The sequence below is a fragment of the Camelus ferus genome, chromosome 14 (genome assembly GCF_009834535.1).
Source record: "Camelus ferus isolate YT-003-E chromosome 14, BCGSAC_Cfer_1.0, whole genome shotgun sequence".
Lineage (NCBI taxonomy): Eukaryota > Metazoa > Chordata > Mammalia > Artiodactyla > Camelidae > Camelus > Camelus ferus.
This window is the reverse complement of record NC_045709.1, coordinates 20,127,566-20,151,519: the sequence shown is the minus strand read 5'-3', so window position 1 is coordinate 20,151,519 and position 23,954 is coordinate 20,127,566. Positions and strand designations below refer to the sequence as shown.

At 35.9% G+C, this 23,954-nt stretch overlaps 1 protein-coding gene across 12 annotated transcripts in view; it reads left to right on the top strand.

Annotated features, from left to right (window-relative positions):
- PAN3 (poly(A) specific ribonuclease subunit PAN3) overlaps positions 1-23,954 on the top strand; it is a 110,442-nt gene that overhangs the window by 21,224 nt on the left and 65,264 nt on the right. For 10 of the 12 annotated variants that reach the window (XR_004325782.1, XR_004325783.1, XR_004325781.1 and 7 more), the window contains exon 5: positions 11,099-11,260. The exons of the other annotated variants lie outside the window; for them this stretch is intronic. Coding sequence is in view for 7 of the 10 variants with exons in the window: in XM_032496386.1 (XP_032352277.1) it covers positions 11,099-11,260 (162 nt within the window). In the remaining 3 variants the exon portion in view is untranslated. The remainder of the gene's footprint in view (positions 1-11,098; positions 11,261-23,954) is intronic. 12 annotated transcript variants of the gene reach the window in all.

Sequence of the window (23,954 nt, the reverse complement as noted above, 5' to 3'; positions counted from 1 at the left end):
TAATTATTGTTGGCCAAGGGTGGTGGTGGAAGAAATTGAATTATGGCTATATAGTCAGTGGGAGAATTAAGCCTCCCAAAACACTGGAGATGGAGTTTTGTTGAAAATAAGTTAATATATTAGAGATGAATACATTTGGAAACCTTAACAACAAGGTAGGTAAAGTTGACAACTGGAATGACAGCAAAAGGCATGAGATCAGAATCGCTGTGCATCACAAATGTGATCTAGACAGCAGGAGAATTTTCAGTAAGAAATCCTCTAGGAACAAAGTACCTTTGTAACAAAGTTAGATGTAGAGATACAGATATTCATAAAAGTAGTGATGACATCTTGCTAACTATTCTTGCTAAGGTGTGAGTTTGTATGTAGTGCAGCCACAGGTGACTGAGACAAATCTTAGGCAAAATGAGAAGCCCTTAGTATTTGTGTCTGCTGCCCTTGGCTTCCCTTTTATATCCTTCTTGGCCCTTTGCCCTCTATTTTAAAATCTAGTCATTTTCCTATTCAGCTTTCTCCCCTTCCCACATTAAAGCAAAACGGTTCTGGTGCTTGTCTGTTGCGTTTCTTGTTTTAACTGTGCTTTAGTGTGATGTTTCAGTCAATAGGCAGCTTTACCTGGGCGTTTGCATTTTATTTCTAATAATGGGATAACAAATTTCTACTTTCGTAAAGTTTTTAGGCGTTAATAACACGTTAAATTCTTTGGCGTTAGAGGACAGAGGCTTGTGAAGTACCATGTTTGTTTCTTCTGTCTTGATTTTTAAGCTCTTTGTTAGGGCGAGGGAGGTGGGGTCACGAGAGGCTGCTTATCTACCGCGGAGGTGTACTTGTGAGGAGACACAGCTGGTGGAGGCCTGCTTCTGGGTTATTCTGCTCGAGGTAAAAGTTTACTAACAGCACTTTTTTCACTTCTTTCCCTGTTTGATCTCAGTGTGGACCCTCTTTCCCACTGTTCTCCAATCTTAAGAGCATATGTCCCCTTTTCTACCATCTCTGTTACAAAATTTACTGATGGTATGTATCATACATTTTCTAATTAATCTGACATTTAAAATTTTTTGTGTAGCATTTCTGTTCTAATGTCTTTGAAAGATGACTTTTACATTATTTCTACTTTAGGGAACAAAGTAGGAGTAACAAACTGGAGAGTTTTATGGTAGAGTTCTTCTATGGAGAAAGCTAAAGTAAATTTGGAGAAATTAATAGAATTATGGTGTAGACAATCTGGGGTGTAAATCTTGCCTTAATCCTTCTGGTGGTTAGGCTCATTTTTGAACATGGAACCAAGCATTGATCTCAGGGGAAATAAAAGATGAAAAAATGGAGAAGATATTGAAAAATAACCAAAATCTTAATGGGAATCATAATCTAAAAATTCACTTGTAAAACCATTTTTTAAAATTTTATGTATGTTCTCAAATATTGTTTACTTAGTATTCAGTTTTTCAGATCAGTCACATTAGTGTCTTTTACCCATGGGTATGGTGCAGTGAAGTTTCTATGGAAAATTGTGTTTAGAATTCCAAATTAATACACCAGGAACGATTCTTCTTTTGCTGGAATCAACTAAACCTACATTCACCTCCATTTGCTGCACTGTGGGATGTGCACTGCCCCACGTCGAGTCAGATGTAGGTGAGCTTGTGGACTTAGGATATGTCTGGGTCCCTTACTGAAGCTGTAGACTTGTTGGGAGTCCAAGTTCCTGTAGGCGGGGTCACCGTGGTTCCTGTTCATAACTTGCTCAGAACTGCTGATGAGTTTTCACTTCTCTCAAAGAGCAAACAGGTAGGAATAGTTATAACCCAGTGGTGATGAATAATGATCTAGATTTTAGGGTTTGGAGTTGGATGCCAGGCAGTCCGAGTTGAATCCCTGTATCTTCACTGATTACCTCTGTGTCTTTAAGCTTAGTTAAATCTTTGTTTCTTCATTTGCAAAAAGAGTAGTACTTAGTGGGTGCTGGGTAGAGTTGTTCAGAGGACTAAATGAGAAGCTCCGCTGAGCGGTAGCTGTTATTGGTGATCTGTGGTCTTAGCCAAACCTTTCTAACCTAGTCTGAGAATTGTTAACTATTACTAAACAAGTGAATATCTGTTGCTGCTCACTCTGGGTCAGGCTGCATTTGTACTGCCCTTTGGAAAAGCCATTCTCCTGTAGTTGCTTTGAGGATGTCCATCTTCTCTTTGAGGTGTTCTGGCCCCTCCTCCCCCAACATTAATGTTTTGCCTCCTCCTCGACATAGTTGTTAGCTTTTCAAACATATACTCTTCAAATATGGTAAAAATACATTTGGAATTTTCTCACGATGCAGTGGCAAATAGATAGAAACTCGATTTCATTATGTTGACAATAATTTCCTGTATCTGTTTCAGGTTATATGATATACTTAAATAATTCTTTTATAAACTTAAATTTATTATATTTTATTATATTATTTAGTCACTCTGTCAATTCTTTGAGAGGTATTGTTTTTTCTATTTTACAGATTGGGAAATGGAAGTTTTGAGAGATCAAGTAATTTACTTGGAATAATGTAAATAATATTTAGTTAAATTTCAGAGAAAAACAAGTCTATCTAGAGCAATATGAGAAGGGTAGGATGACTGAGTCTTCTGTAAGGTGAAAAATGAAGAGGTGGTGGAGAGATGCCGCTGGAAACGCACAGAGGGGAGATAAAACACTGATCTTATGCCTGCCTTTTTTTTTTTCCCCATTTATGTGATTATTGCAGTGTAGGTTTCTGTAAACTGTAAATTTCTAGGGCAAGAATACACAATTAAGCTTTTGATGATGGGTAATTTTTCAGAAATGCTGCACAAATTTATATTTATACTCACGGTTGCTGGTTTTTCTATAGCCTTGAAAACACTGAGATGTAAAAGGCTTTCATGTCTTTGTCATTTTATTGTTTTACTTTTAAATTTGATTGCCAGAACTGTTGAGCTTCTGTGTTTATTGACCTTTGGTGTTTTTTCATATCTTTCACTCACTTTTCTGTTGGACTGTCTTTTTTAACTTGTTGTCAACACTTGGTATATTAAGCATTTAAGCTTCTTCTATCAGATGCTTCCGTTTCTCCCCCCATTTTGTTTTTGGTCTTGAATTTCATAAGTAATTCATGCCGTCAATTCTGAAATGTCATACTTAACGCTGATTATCTTTTATTAGGTACATTAAGAAAAGAGGAAAATATTAAGCTCCTTTTTGTTAAAATAGCATGATAATTTCCTGTCTGATGAGCTAGTGATTTTTAAACTGAAGGGACTGTCACTGTTTTTATGTAAGTTGAATCCACTATCATTTTTGTTGCTAATGGTCTATGTAGTAATCAACCTCCCTTAGCAAATGGATACGTTCTCTCCGGTGCATTTTAATTGTCAGACTTAAATATGGTATTCTTCCTGTTGTTTAACTCCAGTCTCTATTCTTTTCTTAAAATGATAGATTAGATTAGATTGAAATTTAGTATGATAGTTCTTATAGAAAAGGACTAAACTTTGAAAGACTTAATTTTATTTTCCTGCTAAATAAATGAGTACTCCAGGTTGAACTTCCGGGATTGCGTTGAGATAAAGATGTGCTTTGGAAAGAACAGATTAAATTTTGTTTTAACAAATTACTTCAACCACGTACTTTCTGTACTTTATTGTTATTGGTACTTTGTGTGCAGTGACAACTTGCTTTTGTTGAGTCAAGAAAGAGTCTTCCGGATTTATAACTGCAAGGGAATTTTATTCTATCAGTTGACTGAAAAAGGATCTCTTGAGAGATTTTTATTTTGGAGGCTTTTTTTTTGGGTGTGTGTGGTGGTTTGATGTTTAACCCTTTACCATATTTAAATATGTGACCTGGAACAGCATGCCTTTCTATATGGTGTGTGATGCTGTTGACTGAAGTCATTATCCATCTTTAGCTTTGGAGATTTTGAGGTTTTCTTCTTACCTAATAATGATAGCTTAGTAAAAGTATGGTGCATTTGCCACTTGGACCCAGGAACTCGTGGATCATTCTGAGATCATCTGATTGGCTTCATTACGCTCTACTCTGATCACTGTGTTTACGAAGTGTAGTAGCTGATATTTAAGAGCTGGGCATTACTGATGGTTCATCCCTGTTTCCCTAGGAGGTATAGGGGTCAGGAATAAATTAGTAAAGGTGAGTTTAGAATTCTCATTCACAAACATGCTAGCCTAAGTTTTAAGCTAAATTTAACCAAAGCTATGTAATTTTTCCCAACTCTATTTAATTTCCAAAATTTGTTCTCTTTGCATTTTGAAATTGGGGAGGAAAGAGTGGCTTAATTTTATTTCTTTGAATGAAGTCTCAGTAGCTAGAGCTTCTCATCGATCTCATTCATGCAGGTTATATTCAAAGAGAGATTGATTCATTTAGGAATTTGCATTTGGTCATTTTAGGATTAGCTAGAATAATGTTAAGACTGTAATATGTTAAGGAATATTAAAGAATGTGGGATGAGTTTTTTTTTAAATTGGAGGCAGAATACCATAGTTAAGAGTACGAGCTGTGAAGCCTGGCCTCATGTTAATTTTGAGATTATACAGGCAGTTTATTTTAACCTCTTCGAAGCTTCACCCATCTCATCTGGAAAGTTGGTGTTATTGTTGTGCCTATCTCATGGAATTCTGAGTATTAAATACATTGAGTATAAAGTACTTGGCCTGGCGCCTTGAGCTTGTCAAATAGTAGTTGTTGCTGCAGTCTCCTATTGCTTTTAAATCTGCAGTTTAAAAACATGCTTATCTGTTTCTGAATGTATAAGATTACTTTTGATTAACCACTGCCTGCCTTAAGTTTAATCTTAGTAAAAGGTGAAGGTATTATGAAGATATTCTGCTTCATTTCAAGATTGAATTTAAGCAAGAGTACACATATAAATAAATCAAAAGGGAAACTTCTGCTAATAAGCAAATAGGTATTTTAGCATGATTGTTGCTTTTGACAAGGGACTGAAATTCATGTAAAAACTTTTATGGTCATTACAGGAGATGTTTATTGTAAAAATAACTTTCACAACTTACAACTTTACTTATTTGCACTAAAAATATTTTAATAACTTTGGGATATAATTTTATTTTCCTACATCTTGTAATCTGGTTCTATTCTAAAGCAAAAGAAAAAAAGTTGTAGTTTCGTGTTCCAGTTTTTTAGGAATTGAATGTGGCCTTGCTTAACAGGTATTCTAACTGATTTCATTTTTGGTGGCATAAAACTGCATTGTAACATTGAGGTTTTAAGAATGGAAGTAATAACTGTTTTGTAGGCTTTCTTACATTAATGTAGATAATATTATAGTTTCTTCTCTGAGGATCTGTCTCAGTAGAGCTTAAAAATATGTTTCTTTGTATGTATTTCCTGTTTTGCTGTATTTGATATAATTCAGATCAGTTTTTACCAGGCAGAGCTCTCTGTTTTCATCCTCTCAATTTGTATGTGATTTCATCCTCTCAATGTAATGTGATTAAAAAAGGTATTTTTTAATTTGCAGTTGTTTACCTGCCCATGAGGCTTTAACAATGACAGTCTGTTTTAACATAGACCTACTTTCTGTGACCTACCCACAATCGCTCCTACAACTGTCTTTATTTAAACAATGAAACGTAAGGAACTTAATGTATTTCCATGAAAAGCCTACAGTTAGTGATAATGAATGGCAGGACAAAATAACAGCACAATCTTTGAGACTGACTTGTTTTTGTTTTTGATTTTGAAATCTCTTAACCTGTAGAGAAAAATTGGAATCTAATCTACAATTATTTGTAGGTTTGGATTTACTAAAATCCAAGTGTATTAAAACACCCAGTTAACTAATAAATTAGATAGAGATAGCTCTCTATGTTTGTATGGAAATATGGTAATTTATTTGATTTTAAACATTTAGATGTTTTTAATCAGTTTGGGGTCTGTTTTTTCCCAGTAACTTTAGACTAACCACTGATGGTTAATGGAATTATACTCTTAAATTTAGTTCTCATAATTACAAATATGCTTAACTCTCAGGGCATTTGATTAATTGAGGGAAGACCATTGTGAACCAGAAGAGGTTATAAAAGAGAAATGCAAGTTTACTTCCAAATAAATATATAGTAAATTCTAGGCCAGAGGTTTCTGTTAGTGGACTTCAGACCCATAGGGGTGGCAAGAGGTAAGTGGCTGAGTCGTTACTGCAAAAGTCAGTGGGTTAATATATTCATTAAATATTGTCTGAAGGGACGTTAATTTTCCATATATGTGTCCTGCTATTTTCCAAGTATGTGAAGATGTTCTGATTAATAAAATGCAAATCATTTAAAAGTGCCCTTCATAGTGACTCTAAATCATCCTTCTCTGTTTCAGAGTATAAGTAGTGAAAGCAGTTATTATGTTTTTAATGTTCAAAAGGGAGTTCTTAAAATTCAGAGCATTGGAAACAATGTTGTCCTAGGATAACAATTTGATTTCTCTAGTTAGTTTTATCACTAATGATTAATTATAATATATAATAACAAAGCCTGTAATGTGAAGCATCGTAGAGATGATGCTGTTTTGCACTTTTACCAAAAGAATTGTGCTCTGAAAATTGATCTGTAACAACATTTTCTGTACAAGCAGGGGTATTTATAGAACTTTTCTTTTCTTTTTTTTTTTTTTTTTTGCTAGACTGTCAACATTTTAGGGGAGGAGAATAGATCTTACCATTGTATTTTTAGGGAGGTAAAGAGCCCCATGCTGAAATGTTAAGTGAATGAATGAAAAAAAATGTGTGTACATTTAAGCTTCTGAACTAAAACAGTCCTAAAACCTAACTTTTACTGTTCTTCCTTTTGACAGAATCTAGAGACTTATAAATAAGTCTCTAACAAATAAGGTTAGGAATGAGAGTAGATGTCTCTTAGTCCTAAACCATTGGAATGGACTTCTGTGGACCAGGGCAAGGATTTTTGAAGAGCCAAGGCTTTGGAGGCTATGAGTAATGTTATTGAAGGCTCTGAGTATTTAGTTGAAGCTCTAATGAATTGGGATGTTGAAATAGTTGAAACCCTGTCCCTTTTTGTTTTGTGGAGTGGCTCCAGTTTCTTTCACCACACGTTGTTTCTCACCCAGGGCTTTTCCTTGAGATTCTCTAGAGCTTTAGTACTTGGGGGCGATCACCAGACCAGCAGCACTAGCAGTCTTGGGAGCTTTTTAGAAATACAGAATCTCAAGCTTCACTCTGGACCTACTGAATTAGAATCTTTATTTTAACAAGATCCCCAGAAGATTCATATATTCATTATAATCGAGAAGTGCTAGTCTGGAGTATATTTCTTCTTATTGTCCTTGAAAACTTCTTATCCTTAAAAACTATTGTTCGAGCCCTGAGTTGTTTTTCCCATGTCCAAAAAAAGAGTAAGACTATTTTCAGCTACTATCTTCTTGTGCTGTTTAGATTTTATGAAGAATGATAAAGATCAATAGTTGTGTAGTGAATCTTGAGACTTAAAGTAAAAATTGCATATGTTAGAGGGAGGAGAAAAAGAGTTACATGCTCTCCTGGATATTGTGCCACAGAAACAAAAAGACATTGGAAATTTTGGTGTTGACCTGTGTTGACTGACTAGGAAGTGGAGTAGGAAGGCTAATTATTTACTGATAGGACACGACATCTTAAAATGCTTCCATTTCATAATAATGAGGGGCTGGACTGGCAAGGCTGTCAAGAGAAGTGGGTCAGCTGGGTGACATACCTCCTTTTGTCTTGTGTGGGGGAACCATCACATCCTCAAGATGGGTCTAGGAAGGATGGCTAGCAGCTACAGGGAAGGGAAGAGGGGTTGTGCCAGTGTTTGCGCTGGAGGAGGAGTTTGGAGTTTTGTAGAACTCAGAAAACTAGGGGAAAATAAACATTTCCCACAAAATTTTGTTTGCCCTTTTGTCTCCTGATCTTCATTTTACTTTTCCATTTCCTGTAGCCTTGGCTTGCATTTAATCACCAATAGCTGTTTTTAACCCAGCAGCTCTTTCCCTGGCCAGGCCTTCACCTTCTCTTTCTGTTGCAGTTTCTGTGTTCCCATCCTTCACCTAGATCAGTGATTCTCAAATGGGCACAATTTTGTCCGCCTACTCCCACAGGCTGTCAAAGTTACTTTTGGTTGTCACAACCATGGCAGATGCTGCCATACATCTCACAGTGGCCCGTGACAGCCCTCCACAGCAAAGGTTTATCCAAAGTCTGTAGTACTGAGGCTGAGAAACCCTAACCTGAATTATTGTCAGAGTCCATTAATTGGTCTACCTGTCTCCAGTTTAATTGTCATTCGCAGGCTTTAAAGAGTTTCCCATTGCCAGCAGAATGCAGTCCAAACTCCTTGGCATAGGATGTAAAACAATTCATGGTGTTTTATTGCTTTCAAGCCTCATCTTTTGGTTGGCCCTCTACTAATGGTAGACTGAGTACTTCTAGCTTTCCCGTAACCACACAGTGCCTGTGTGCCTGTACACACTTTTCCCTTGTCTGCAATACATAATCCCCGTGTCCTGCCCTTTTTTTTTTTTCCCCCTGTCTAGGTACACTCACTCCTCCTTCAACACTGCTCAGGTATTTGCCTTCTCTGTGAAGGCTTCTTTGCCTCTCTTCTATTTGTGTTTTGATTATATATATACACATTTATTATATCACGATGAGTGTGACCTGCTTGCATGACTTTGTTACCTACTAGATTATGTCCTCTTTTTGAGGGAAAGGTGTGTGTTTTATCTGTCATTGTATTCCAGGTACTTAGAACAGTTCTTGATACAAAGTAGGCTCTCCAGTGTTTAGTTGAAAATACATTTTTCCTTCAAGGTATAAATAATAGTTCATGTAATTTGGAAATTAGCTTACAGATGAGATTTTACTGTAATTTACATGTGATCTTTTTTGCCTCACCAGTCATTCTTTGTATTACTGCCCTCTTTTCACATGTCATTTATCGTCTGTTGCTTATAATGGTACTTACATGGTATTGATACCCTAGGCGTTTTCATTCACTATCAGATAGAAGGTTTTACTTCTTGTTTAGACTTTAATCTCTGGCTATTTATTGAAGAAGCTCAAATCTGTAATGATACAAGTTTGGGGATCTCCTACCTAAGAGGAAAGGACTTTGGCTAATTACTGGTTTTAGAGGGGATGGGGTGGAGGGAGAGGAATAATGAATTCCTCTTTGGAAAAAACAAGAAACATATAATAAAAGCTGTTGGGGAGGGAGAATTATACATTGGTTTTATTTAAACCCTTTTTTCTATATTTCTTAGTGCACTCCTATAAGAAAATACATTTCATTAATTGTAATAAGCAGGTTAAAAACAAGTCTGGATTTGTGATGGATCTAAATGACTGGAGAACATTTAAAGCAGTAATTTTATTGCTTTCAAATATATGACTGGAATTTAGGTGTCCTTATATAGATCCTATTTCACAGATTGTGACTTTGTTTAAATAAGTATTTGATTTGTTGAGCTCTTGGTAGGATAATCTTTAGTCCAGATATTTTCTAAAATATAAATTTTAAATTAGTGAAGGCTTAATGAAGGCTACGTTATTTTTGCTGTATGTCAAAGCCTTATAGTTGTGAACTAAGTTATTAAAAATAGATTGCTTTAAAATTCTTTGTTTTTTTAATTTAATTTTTTAATTGAAGTATAGTCAGTTTACAGTGTGTGTAAATTTCTGGTGTATAGCATAATAGTTCAGTCAAAATTCTTTCATTTATAATATGGTTCTGAAGGGTGTATTTTTATTCTCATTCGCAAAAGTTACTTGTGATGTAGATGCAGAGAGCAGTTGGTTCAGGATTGTATGGAGGTGGACATGTTTTAGCCACATGAAACGTACTAAGAGCTGTAATTACTGGGGAGGTAGGTAGTCTAGTTGCCTTTATTATGCAATTTTAATTTTTCCCCCTCCTTAAATCAAATACAGCATAGCAGAGGCCCATTTGTGGAGTGGAGAATCTAATTTACATAGAATAATTTCCATAGGCGTTATTTTCAGTATCATTTTGAAATTTAGGAATCAGGTGTTTTCTTCAAATTGGTTGTCTTTGTACTGGAAAATTATTTTCCTTACATATTTTATATAATTGACACCTGAAGAAAGTTAATTTTAACTATTTGCTTCAGCAATCTTACAACGGAACAATGAGTAATATAGATTTTCTTATTTCAGGTCTTAAGTTAGATAACTTCCCAAGAATGTGTCAGTATTCCTTAAAGGGAAAAAAAATATACAAATTCCTTTAAGGTGCAATTTTGTTCAAATTCGCTATAAAAAAGAGAAGTAAGACAGTGGAAACTATCATTAACTTTGACATGTAAAAAAGCCCTACCAACCACCATTAAGATTGTTTACTAACTTTATTATAATATTAGCCAATGAATCTATGCTTTTATTGGAGAACTTATTTAATTAATATCGGATGGTTCAAATTACTTAATTTGGAAGACCAATGAAATTTGTGTATTTTTTTTTAAGTCTGAGATTATTTCTCTTCATTGAGTACCTTAAGTTGAATGCCGACTTTAGATTGATTTGTAGTCTGCTCTAATGTGCATAGAATTTTAAAAATGAAAAAAATCCATTCCTTAGGAATTAGCTTCCTTTTTTAAGCAGAGTAGTTCTCAGGAAATAAGGTAGTGAGATGGAGAGCAGAAAAAGATAAGGTCTGAGGAATTTTTTTACCTGTATTTTGTGCCCTTGAAGCCATTTCTTCATATTGCAGTGAGAATAGGTAAGTGCCAGTGGGAAATATTTTGCAAAGCATTTACTTTGCTGATAAATTAATTTTCTATTCATTGAAGTCTTATAAAATTAGATTATATTTCATGAAAACATCTGTTGCTTTATGTAATATTGTTTTTCAGCCTGTTAGGACTGTGGGTTGTTTTGGAGGTGTGTATTGGGAGTGGGGGTGGGAAGTGATGGGTGGTGATAAGGACATTAGAGGGAATGTCTGTAAATTTTCCTTGTTTCCTATTCCACCATTCCTGATACCTTCTGTATGTTAGTTATGTTAGTTTAGATTAGTGTGGGGGATGTTAGGAGTGGCCTGGTTTCTTTCCTTCTTTTTCCTAGCCAAGGAAGTATCGCCTGGGGATGCTGGAGGAGAGGCTAGTTCCGATGGGATCAAAGGCACGAAAAGCAAAGAACCCTATCGGCTGCCTTGCTGACAGGTGTAAATCAGGAGTACCCATCAATATGGTTTGGTGGAACAGAGTCACAGAAAACAATTTACAGGTAAAAATAATTTTATTAGACATTTTTGAAAGTGAATATTTTGGCTGCTTTCTCTGTCTGTGGGGGTGGGGGGGATGGCTTAGCTGATACACTTAGGTGATTTAAAATTTTTTTTATTTTTAATTTTTATCAAAGTAAGGTTAGTGACCCATTAACTAAATGATTTTATTTGGTGGCTTCTTGAGTGTTCTCTGTTTATAGTATATTTTCCTTTTGTTTTATTAAATATAGTTTTCCTTTTTTGGATTTTGTTAACAGTTAAGTTTAATTATTTTTAACACACAAAATTTTCCAGGGTACTACATTAAAAAATCATAATATAAAATTTATTACAGAAAATCTAATTTATTTGGAATCTGAACAATAGGAAGCTCCATATATTGTCTTTTTGTACATTTTTACTAGGAGATAAAAATTGTATGTAAAGAAACTTGTCAAGTGTTGGCTCTAAAACCAACTTCAATAGTATGTTGCCAAAGAGTTATTACAGATACATTTCAGTCTTTGCATTGTCAGTGCTAATGAAAATGAATTTTTGTAACTCATAGGCTAGCTTTTGTATAACACTGAATCTGAAGTAACTACAAAATAATTTGTTATATTCCATTTGAATTTGAATTATAGTTATTCTCATATAAAGAATTTAGTAATTGTATAATACAGATAGCTCTATTAATCAAAATTTCAGTTTAACTAGAAGTAGAATATCTTTCCTCCCAAACTTTGAGTAAATTATCATTTTTAGTATATTGCTAGCCAAAAGCCTGTATATAATCCCACATACACATATCACACACAGAAAAGATGGAACAAAGTTAAAAAAATTGGTTTTATTTCTGTTACCAACCTTGCATTATGAAGGGTTCCACAGTATTTTGGTCTGTTTAGTATTACTGCCATATCAGTATCTGTGTTGCCTTGGGCACAGAAATAAAGAAGTTATTCCAAAACTATTGCAAAACATGGTATTTGTCCTAACTGAAATTTTGGTAGTATTTTTCTAAATATAAGGAAAAACAGGGAAATGGGAGTCCACATGATCAAAGACTTAAAATTTCAATGGAAATTTTTGGACGTGTCAATTATAACTAGTAATATAGCTTACTGAATTTTTATTTTTGGAATCAGGAGAGAGATTTGATGTGAATTGTTAGAATTATTTTTCAGTTTTAAAAAGAAAGTCCGAAAATAAATTGGGCCCTGATTATGTAAGAACAGATCCTAGTGGAACTGGAGCTGCTTGTCGGTTGTGGGGTGAAGCACTGACCGTGCAGAGGGCTAGCCCCTTGACCTCCCCCAACTTGTATCTCTTATCTCAGTGTCCATTTGAGGTGCTTCTTTTTATCACAGCTTGAAAAATCATTAGGTTAGTTTAATAATACATGCTGGAATTATGCTTTAGTTTTAATTTTTAAAAAGCTAGATATGCATTCAGTGTGCTAAAGATTGAATTGGTGGTATCTGAATCTAATATTTCAAATACTAATATTATTTTGTACTTCACATATGTATGTATATTTTTAAGATATGAAGAATGCCATATTAGTTTGCTCTAATACTGGAAGAGCAGTAATACCTTACACTATCTGTTGAAGTTGAAAAATACCCACCTGATGTCCATTACTGTCCTTGTGGATTCCTGAATTGGGCACCTGGTATTGTTTATGCAGAGCAAAGAGCGTATCAGTACACTTTTTTTCTTTTGGGGTTTCTATCTTTTTGTTCTATAAGAGAAATGATTTATATAAATAAATTCTGCACTAATTCTTTTTAATTTTTTGCATATAAAACTTTTAAAGGATTGTGTAGTCAGACATATTAATCTTTCCTTTTTCTATTGTTTCCTTTCCTTTAAAGCTTAGGTCTTCTCAATTCTAAGGTCAGAGAAATATTTATCTGTTTTATTTTAGTGATATATAGCTATGTTTCTTTTAAATGATTACCTTGTGCCAGGCACTGTGCTAAGCTCTTTATATATTTTGTGTCTTTTGGTCTTCCAAATAGCTTATGGGACAAATTTTATTGTTAAATGAAAAAGTGTCTGCAGAGAAGCTAAGTAACATTAGGGTGAAACGGTAGTCGGTAGAGGAGCCGAAATTTGAATCTACGTTTGTCAGGCTTCAGAATCTCTTCACTTTTTGTAACATGGCTCTGACTGTATTATTGTGATAATTGGCTCAATTATCTAACTGGTAACTGAACTTCTATAGGACACCTTTTTTTAAGGATGAGAATGCATACTTAGTTTTCAAGACATGGACTGTAACTTATGCATAACTCTACAGTATTTATGAGGCCAGTCTTTTTCCCTCGTGATCCACTTTTTTTTCTCAGTGACATTTCTTTCTAGAACTTTAAACATTTCTTTACACTGATTTCTTAATCTTGTCCTGATATCTTTTTGGAAAACAAATTTTGAAAACAGAAGTTTTTCCACCTCTGAAAACAAAAGAAAACTAACCAAACAACTAACCAACACAAATCTTAAAACAACAACAACAATCACAGAAACTTTCTTTGAAAGTTTCTACCTGAATCATTTGTAAGTGCATTTATTTGCTTCAGTGCCGGATTTCTTTCAAGAGCCCTATGATTCCCACTTAGTGCTTAATAATCTTTTATTTATTTTCTACCAAGAATCTCTTGATATGGAATAGTCTGTCTCCTGAACTCATGACAATTGTAAAACAGTCATGCATGCTTTCATTCTAAAAATATATATATATAATATGCTAATCAGAAAATAAAAGAAACTTAATATTTTCCTTATATTGTACAGGTAGGTTGGTGGAGTCTAAATTTATTTTTCATATGGCTATTGGAGATACTGATAGGGCCCATCTGGCCTCCTTTACTGCTTTTGTGGAGTTCCCTCCTAGGGAGTCTTGAAATGGATTCTATTCTTTTCTCTGCTTTCTTTACAACCCATTTTTTTCCTTCAATGCTTGCAGTTTGGTGTTGTCAAAATTTTGCTGAAACTGCTCTCAAAGTTTATCAGAGATCTCCTTAATCAACAGACCCAGCAGTTCGCTCCAATACTTAGTACTGCTGGCTGCCTTATTATTTGAAACTCTTTCCTGTGTGCATTCTTGACTCTATTTCATCCCTGGCTTCTTGTGAGCTTCTATCCTTGACTCACTTGTTCTTTGCTTTCCCCTGTATGCCTGAAGTCTTAAATTTTTATTTCTATTAGAAGTGTGTTCTGAGTTCAAGACCCAAATCTTTCATGCCTCCTGGTATCCTTGCATGTAGATACAGATCCCTCTGTCACTGCAGATTTGGCATGTCTGAAACAGTGTGTGTTTTCTGTTCTCCAGATACACTGCTTCTTTTGTATTCTCTTACGTTCCTTCTTCAGTTAATGGCTTTATCATCTTCCCAGTTACTGAGACTACATATCTTCACTTCTTCCCTGTTATCACCCACATTCCACCATTTATTATGAGAAGGAAATTACTGAGGTTTGACTGCCGATTAATTGAAAGATGATGCATTGGGCAGCTTACATTTGCCATCATATTAAAGTCTTACCACAATGATGACATATTATCCCCATTTGACAAATGTGGAAATTGCAATTTAGAAAAGGCTTATTATTCTTAGTAAGTGATACAGATGGGATTCCAGCCCAGATCTATTAAATTTTAGTCCTGAGATTTCCTACTGTATCTTCTGCCTCTAATCCCCATTCCTTAAAATTCTGCAGTATCTTTTTCTTCTTTCCTTTTTTTAATACAACTGACATAGAATATACCCTAAGTGTATTTTCTGAATAATTTTTGTCAAATCCCTTCAGGGTCTGTTCTGCCTTTTAGGGCTGTCTCTTTTTAACTGTCTGCACATACTAAATTCTAATCATATGGAATCTTTCATACCTTATATGATATGAAATGCCATGTCAGTTCTCAGTACCTTTATATCTCTGTACCATTGTTAATCGAGACTAAAAAAAAAAAAATCTTTCTTCCCTTTGCCTTTGAGAGTAGCTCAAATGCTACCTTTTCTGTAAATACTTGTTCCAACACTTCAAAGAAAATTTTTTTTTTTACTGTTTTCACAATACTTGGTGTCATTTAACTGTTGATCTCATTCTGTTTTATATTAAGTTCGTTTACCTGTTTATCTTTTCCCACTGGATTGTAAATATGTGTGACTAGGCATGTGTTGTTTATTTTTGTACCCTTAAGGTATTTTGCTTATCTCTGAATGTTGTTTAATTTTCTTTTCTTAGGTAGTATGTGAAATTTGTGGTAATTTAAGAATTTGTATATTTTGAAAAGTTGATCATAGGTTTTTTGGGATTTATAGCCACCGTATATTATTATTGTTTAGTTTTATTATCACATATGATTTAGAACATAGGGTGGTGATTTCTTTTGAAAGATTAACGGATCTTTTTTTTTTTCGTTTTTTGTTTTGTTTTTTTAAAGTCAAAATTTAACATTTTCCAAGTGAGACCAGCCTAGGTTCTTGGACTCTTGCATCAATATTAATTGATAAGAGGCCAGATGAGAAATTCAGGCAAGGCTTTATTGGGGCTCATGCTGTAGCACAAAGGAGCAAAAACAAGTAACAGGTGCCCTTCTTTGCTCCCCAGAGGAGGGTGTGTGTGGCAAGCTGCTTCCTTAAATGGGGTGAGCGTAGGGGCGGGTCAGTGGTTCGGGCCAGAGGATTGGCTTAGATGGTCTGCCTACCCCCTTGGTGCTGTGTGCAGGGATCATGCACAGTACCTGCTTTTGTTACCAACACCTCAGAAGTGCCTTTTGGGTTTCTGGTCTTTTTGTATCTTGTTCATAATTGCCCCCACTGTGTGCTGTTACTTTTCATCCCTTGTACTAAGTTTCTTTGTATTCTGAATCTTGAGGAGATGTTTGTCCAGATGCAGGCACTCCAGTAAAGGATTCCAGCCTGTCTCGCAAGTATTTTTGATTTTTAAAAAAAAAATTGTTAAAGTTTAGTTGACTTACGGTGTTTCAGGTGTACAACAGAGTGATTCAGTTATACTGATATTTTTCAGTTTTCTGAGCCTGGTTGGTAGTAGTCTTTCTTACTTCTTGACAGTGCTGTGAAGTGACAGAGCGTCTCCATTTTGTACTTTTCTCATGGTCTCAGTCTAAACACCAAGCAGGTGGCAGATGGAAGGTCACCTGAGACTCCACATTCTTTATTTCACCTAAGTGCAAGTTCACTTTTATCTCCGCCTAGGATGATTGCCCACTGCTCTGCCTGACCAATCTGTATGTGGATTCACGAGTTTTCGTTTGTTCTGTGATTCCTTAATTCAAATGCCATTGTTCAGGATTGAAATATTACCTACCTTCCAGAATTGTTGTCAGGATTCAAATTTCTAAGCACATGGTGGTTTGTGCTCTCACCCCTAAACTTTGTCTTTATGTTTATTTTGGGCGCTGTCTCTCAGTTAATGGTGCTCAGATGTATGTGGCATCGTGCTGGATATAGTATGAGGCAGTGACACTGAATGTCTTTTAGGGGCTCTCATTTTAATGCTGACTCATTTGAATAGTTTTAAAAATTATTTTGAAAATGGTTGTTTTGAAGGGATAACAGTGTGTTCCCATCCCTCCTGTAAGAATTAGATGTCAACTTGAATGGAAGGCTGGGACATGCATGATTTTGTAAACTTCTCAGGGTATTTATTGTAGGTTAAGATTTACCTAAAAGTAATGACATATCAAATAAAGTCTTCCTCATTTTGTCTTAGGCCTTTGGAAATAGTGGGGTTATGAATCATAAAGTACTAGCATTCTGTTGCTTTAGCCTACCCTGGGAATGGTGCTGTGGGGTGTGAGAGTCATACTTGTTAACACCTCTTTTGATGGAGTTTTTCCCCCTGCGGTCTGATTAAATGGTGTTTCTTGTTAAGTGTTTTATTTATAAGAATACTCACATTAAAGTCTCTTGGCCCACAAATTCTTCTGTGAATTCTAGTTGCTTATTACTGGTGCTTTTAAGATCCTAGGGAGGTTTTAGAAATTCACTGGATGTACTTCACTCCTTAGTTATCACTGATTTTTTCATGTTATTTAAGAAGATTTCTAGTTTCTATGCCCCAGGAGATGGAGTTTTTTTGAGTTTTAGATGGAGTGGATTCGAATTTATAAGCGTGAAGCTTCAGCCTCTCCGCTCAGAGTTCCTTAGGGCTTTGAGAAGTCACAGAACTAGGGTGCAGCTAGAATGACACTACTGTAGATGTTCTACCTTGTCACCCCCAGCACATCCCAGATCTGTTCTTTTCTCTTCTCTGTAGCTGCTCTTCTAAAACTTTAACGTTCTCCGCAAACCTGCTCATGGCCTCTCTGTCACTTTTGACTAAATGCCTTGTGCTCTTTAGAGGAGGGGAAAAGAGGGCATGGAGAATGACTTGCCTCGTGTGTTGATTTCTTACCTGTGCACGTTTTCACTCATACCCTTCCGTATCCCTCCTGTCTCAGACAAGAGGTGCTCCTTTACTACCTGCTTCAGAGCCTGTCTTTAGTCCCTCTAGCAATTTATTTCATGATTTATCCCTTTTCAGCTTTAGGCAGACTCTCCCTTGACGTGATTCCTTCTTCCCAGCATAGACATGTCATGTTTAGTCTCGTCTGTTTTGGAACCCCAGGACCAAGGAATGCTACATGAGGAAATGTTCTGTGGAAACATTTGGAAAACTTGTGATACAATTAGAGAAATGCTTCCTACTTAGTGCTACTTTTCACCTTTCATTCATCCCTCAATCCCTAGTGCTCGCCTTTCCCTCTTAGTGCTCTACTGAAACTCTTTTTGCTAAGGTTCCCTAACTACCAAAATTGACCATTCTCACTTCTGCTGCTTTGTGATGTAGTCCATTCCTCTTTCCTTGGAACTGTTGTACCCCTGGCTCTTAGACAGTTCTTTGTTAGTCTCTCTCAAGGACCCCTTGTCTGTTGCTGTGCCTCCGGGACTCCCCCAGGCTCTGTCCTTGACGCTCCTCTTTCCCTCCCCACGGTGCCCCCGGGGATCTCACTGCCTTCATTATTTCATCTGCTCCTGATTCATAGTTGACTTTTAGATAATTTTTTTCTCTTCCCAGTCCTCTGCACTCACTCTGAATTCTAGCTTCTTCTGGACATCTTCATTAGTATGGCATAAGGCTTTTTAAAATTCAGTATGTCTAAATCCAGTTGTCTAACTTGTGAGTTCTTGATTCTTCTGTCCTCTGTGTCTGCCACATCCTTCAGCCACTAAGATCTGTTGGTTGTGCTACTTTGAAATGCTCTTTACTTTTACTGTTACCGAGGTGCAGTTTGGGCTCACCTTCATTTCTTACCTGGGCTATTATTGTAGTCTCTTTCATGGTTTCTGCTTCTGGTCTTATGTTTCAAACCACTAGTTGAATGATTATCTGATCTTGTTTCTCATCTTTGTCTTCTGTTCTTTGTCATTAGAATAAAATCCAAATCCCTTAGAAAGGTCCCGGGGGTGTCTCTGGATCGCACTGTGAGTACTGGTGCAGACCCGCTCAGCTGTCTGCAGCGCCTGACAAGTAACATGCTCTTCCCGCCTCTGCCTCTGCACGTTCAGTTTCTTTGAACATTTGCTTTGCTTACTGTGGCCTTCTCTCTGTCTTGACTCAGCAAACTTGTCTTTTAGGATTCATTTCAAACTTATGGTCTTAGGACCTAATCACTTTCCCATAGCTCTTATGTTGCTATGATTAATGTGTGTGTAACTTTTGTCTTACAGGCTAGCAATGTATGGCACACTATAGACACTTAGTATTTTGTGAAATTGGGTTCAAGGTACATTCTATATATGTGAAATGCTGGCCTGTAAACTGCTAGAACATGGTGCCTGTGTTTTGTGTATGTTTTTCACATTGCCTAGCACAGGGCCTTTTATTATTAACTATTCAAATAATTGAATGAATTAACCTGCATTAATGATTATATTGTAAGGTGAGTATTTGGCCTAAAATTTAATGTTCTGAAATTTAATGCTTTGTACATTTTCTTAATCTTTTCCTTTGGTACAGTTTCATGACATAAAATATCATCATGGGAAAATGTTTGAAAAATCTAAATATATGTTAAAATTTGTGATTAAATCTGGCAGGACTCTGGGCTAGAGAGAATGCCTCTAAGTAAATCTCTCTTACTGTGCAATGTGACACATAGGTTTTTACTGTTACGTAATTATGGACAGAAGACATACATGGGTTTACAAGGTAATTACCGCTGTACAGGGTAGTTACCACCTCTGAAATGTGGCGATGGTCTTCCACTCTCCTGGACAACTCATGGACTGATCTGAATGGATATTTGTGCTCCTTTTAGGTAGAGTAATATTTTTTTCCAGCTTTATTGAGGTAGTTGACACATAAATAGAAAGAGTAATACTGAGGATGAACTAGGCAGATTATTGAGATTGCTTCTGTGACCGCTAATGATTACTGTTATTGGAGAACTCTGACTTTGACATAATAAAAGGAGCGTTTCATTTGTTTCTGTTTTTAAATGGTTTCTATCCTCCAGATACAGATTTTGCTTTTTTATCTACATTGCTCCTACTAGTCTCAGTTTGAATATTGCATATTCTATGCGACTTATGGTAGTACCACTTCATTTAGGGATGATGGTTTGCAAAGGAAAGGGAATGGTGTAAATGGCTTTGTAATTTACAAATCTTAAACTTTCTGAAAAGTTTTTTGGTAAAAATTACATATACTTATCGAAAAAAATACAAATACTACAGAGAAGTACAAAGAAGGAAGCAAAAATGTCTTCAGTTCCCTCACCACCTAGGGGCACAGTCTCACTTAATGTTTTAGTGAGCATCTTTAGTTGTCATCCTTTTACACACCTGCATACAGACACAGACACACACAGACACGCCTTCTCTTTCTCCCCTTCCCTCCCCTCCCCTTTCTCTTAGGCATGTGCACACCATTTTACAAATAGCAGTTTGGTATAATTACTGTTTTGTGGCCTAATTTTTATTTTATTTTATTCTCAGTAGTGGTATGAGCCTCTTATCTTGGTAAATATATCAATTCACATGATTTTTAATGGCTACACACTGTTCTATGTACTGTAATCCACATAACTGGATCCTTATTGATAGATATTTTAGTTATCTGCCTCTCTCCTTTAAAAAATCATTTAAAAATGTGCTAAATGTAATCTTTCCTACTTGTGTGATTTTTTTTTTTCCCACTTAGTCTAAATTACTAGATGTGGGAGTACTAGGTCAAAGGGCATGCTTATTTTTCATTTTGATGCATAGTATCAAACTGTTCTCAAGAATAGTGTTACCCATTTCTGGAAAACTTTTGAAAGATGAACTCACGAGCATCTTTGGAAATTCAAGTACCCATAGTTTTCATGCTCTTAAATACAGAGAATTACTTTAAGCTGAGTTCATGAAAATTTTCATTAACTATGATAACATAAAGCTTATTACTAATTGATTTTCATCTGGCAGATTCTGGTATACACGTGCTACTTTCCCCTTGAGACAGTCAAATTATTAGTATGAGAACTTGTATTTAAAAGAACACTGATGTGAATCTCTTGGAAGCACTAGTGACCAGCTTTCCTCCACTGTCTCCACAAATCTAAATCTGGCTTATTTAGAAAATCATATTTCCTCTGTCAGGATGTTTATCAGAGGGCTCAGTTTGCTTCAGAAAATTTTCAAATTGTGATATTAGACTAATTTCACAGTAGTTTAGTATTTATATTTAGCTTTTAACTTACGAGATGAAACTTGACTGATCTTAAGTAGATCAGTTTCTGAATAACCCAGAAGTTGGATATATTTTGATACATTTTAAATTGACCATATTTGGATATACTTGAAATATGGAGAAATGACAACCCATTAAGTAAAAAAAAAAAAAACCTTCTGGAAACGTGAAGTTGGAGGTTCTGGTTAGCCATTTGACTTCTCCTTTCCATCGTACATTGTTCCTCTTTATTCTGTGTTATTTATGAACACTGGAGACTAGTGGAAATAGCTCTGAACAGTGCTGCCCTTCATGTCCATGGGTCTCATCTTTTCATGCCTCTTAAGATAATTTTATCAAAGCAAAATATTTGACTATTTCTGCCTTTTTTCCTCACTATCAGCACCCCATCTTCTACCTTTCCAAATAATTGAGTGGAGCCCTTGCCAGAAAACACAAACACACACACAAACCCTCTACCTTGGACATGAATCTTTTGAATTAGTCCCAACTAGGCTCCTTTGTCACTCCGAAGAGGGCAGAAGAGTAGTGAAGATGGGAGATTTTGTGAAAAAAATATACAAAGCTAAGATTAGTATCAACATTTTATCTCTCTTTTTCAAAATGATTTCACTCAGTTAAGGACTAAAGTCATTAAACAACTTCCCATTTCCCCCTCATTTTTCTCCTCTTCTTCTTCCTTTCTTTTTCTGCCTTTCTCTCTCTTATCCTGGCTGAAAAGTAGAAGTAGAATGATTGGAGTTGAGCAAGACTGGAGTCCAGTTGGTCCGTTGGGACAATGTTGCAATAAACCTGAGTTGAGATGATAACAGCCTTAACTTAGGGCTTTGACAGTGACGTGGGTAGAAGTAGGTGAAAGTATTTAGGATGTAGAATAGACTCCATGACTTGATGCTTCAAAGATAGATTATCAAAAGGATAGTTGTGACATACTTTATCTGTTTAGGAAAGAGATTATATAGAAAGCACAATAAAACTTGAACAGAAAAACCAACTTTATATGGAAGTAATGTATTTTTTCATAAATAGTTTGAATTGAGGGTTGCAAAGTACCTCTTTGTGGGTGTCTGATCTAACCAAAACAAGGAGTTGGCTAAGTTTTATATATTTATAGCTTAAGATGAAATTTGGAACGCTTTGTTTTGAAAACATCACCACTGCATTTGTCTTCTGGGCCACGATGGAAGAACAGGAATTAGACTTACCCTCTCTCCAGAAACAGCTAAAAAACTGAACAAAATATATGAAACAACAGTTTTCAAGGCGTTAGAGGTCAGGCAGTGAAGGACGATGATCCTTGACAGATGGGAAACCAAGGAGGTGAGCCCCATGATAACCTTAGCGTACTGTCTGGAGGCAGTATCCAGGCCTGGTGCCTGGAGTGGGACTTCAAGTGGAGTCTAGTGATCTCTCTAATTAAGGAGACCAAACTAGAAGTTTACAGAAGCCAATGTGGTTATAGTTACCAGAGAAGTACTAGAGAGGAGAGAGCTCATACATAGAGAGCTTTGGTTACTTGCAAAAGTTCCCCTTGAATTTTTATCTGAGTACTGATCAGAGAGTAGTAGTGAGGAGGCTACTTAAGCTGGAAAAAGAAATTCTTGAAAAGATCACAGAAACAGTTCTCAGAGCTCATGCAAGGCCGAGAGTTGTTCCTGTTCTCACCAGCCAACATGGGAGACATCATAATTCATGAAGCGTTAAGTAGGGTGATGGGAAGTCTTTTGCCTCAGTAGTTGGACCAAAATAGCCTTAGACTAAACGCTACCCTCATTTTTCCTAATGAAGCTTAAAATAGCAAGACCTGAAAGAATCAGACTAATTTTTAAGTGGTTTAATGACAATGGAGAACAAAGCACAAGGATATTTATAACAATTAAAAAAAAATCTAGGACTCAATGAGATAAAAGTAACAATATTTGGCATCCAATCAAAAATTACCAGATATGCAAAAAGTAATCCAATATGACTGGTATCCTTAGAAGACAAAGACATACCAGGGATGCATGGGCGCAGAGAAAAGGGCTGTTGCTGTGAGAACACAGTGACATGATGGCTTTCTTCAAGCCAAGAAGAGCTGTCTCAGGAGGAATCAAACCTCTTGGCACGTTGATCTTGAACTCTCACCTTCTAGAACTATGAGAAAATAAGTTTTTATTGTTTAATCCACTCAATGTGTGACATTTTGTTATGGTCCTAGCAGACTAAGACAGTCAGTGGTAAGTTAAATATGTATATACTGTAGAACCTAAGACAGTCACTACAATAACAGAACAGAGAGGATTACAGCTAACAGACCAGGAGAGGAGATAAAATGAAGTTTTAAACAGTCAAGTTAATCCCAAAGAAGAACAAATAGCAAATAGCCAGACGGTGAGTAGATTTAAACCCAACCATGTTGGTAATCATAATAAATGTAAGTAGTCTAGACATCCCAATAAAAAGGTAGAGATTTTCAGATTGGATTAAAGAAAAAAGCAAACTCCACCTGTAAGAAGCTGACAAGAAAGCTACTTTAAATATAAACATGAAGTAGGTTGAAAGTTATACTATGCACTGGTCAAAAGACAGCTGGCATAGCTGTGTTCCTATCAGACAGAGTAGATTTCAGAGCAGAGAATATACTGGGAACACATTAGATAAAGATAAAGGGGACAGTTCATTAGGAGCATAGATACACCATTCTTAGACGTTTATGCACCTAGTAACAGAAGGTTAAAGTATATGAGACAAAGACTAGTAGAATTGCAAGGAGAAATAGACAGTGTTAGGGATTTCAATACTCCTCTCTCAGTAATAGAAGAGAAAGAAAATCAGTAAGAGGGGTAGAGGGTATAGCCCAGTGGTAGAGCACATGCTTGGTGTGCACAAGGTCCTGGGTTCAATCCTCAGTGCCTGTTAGGAAGAAAAAATAAAATTAAAAGGAGATGGGAGATGAACAACTCAATCAGTTTGGTATTTATAGAACAC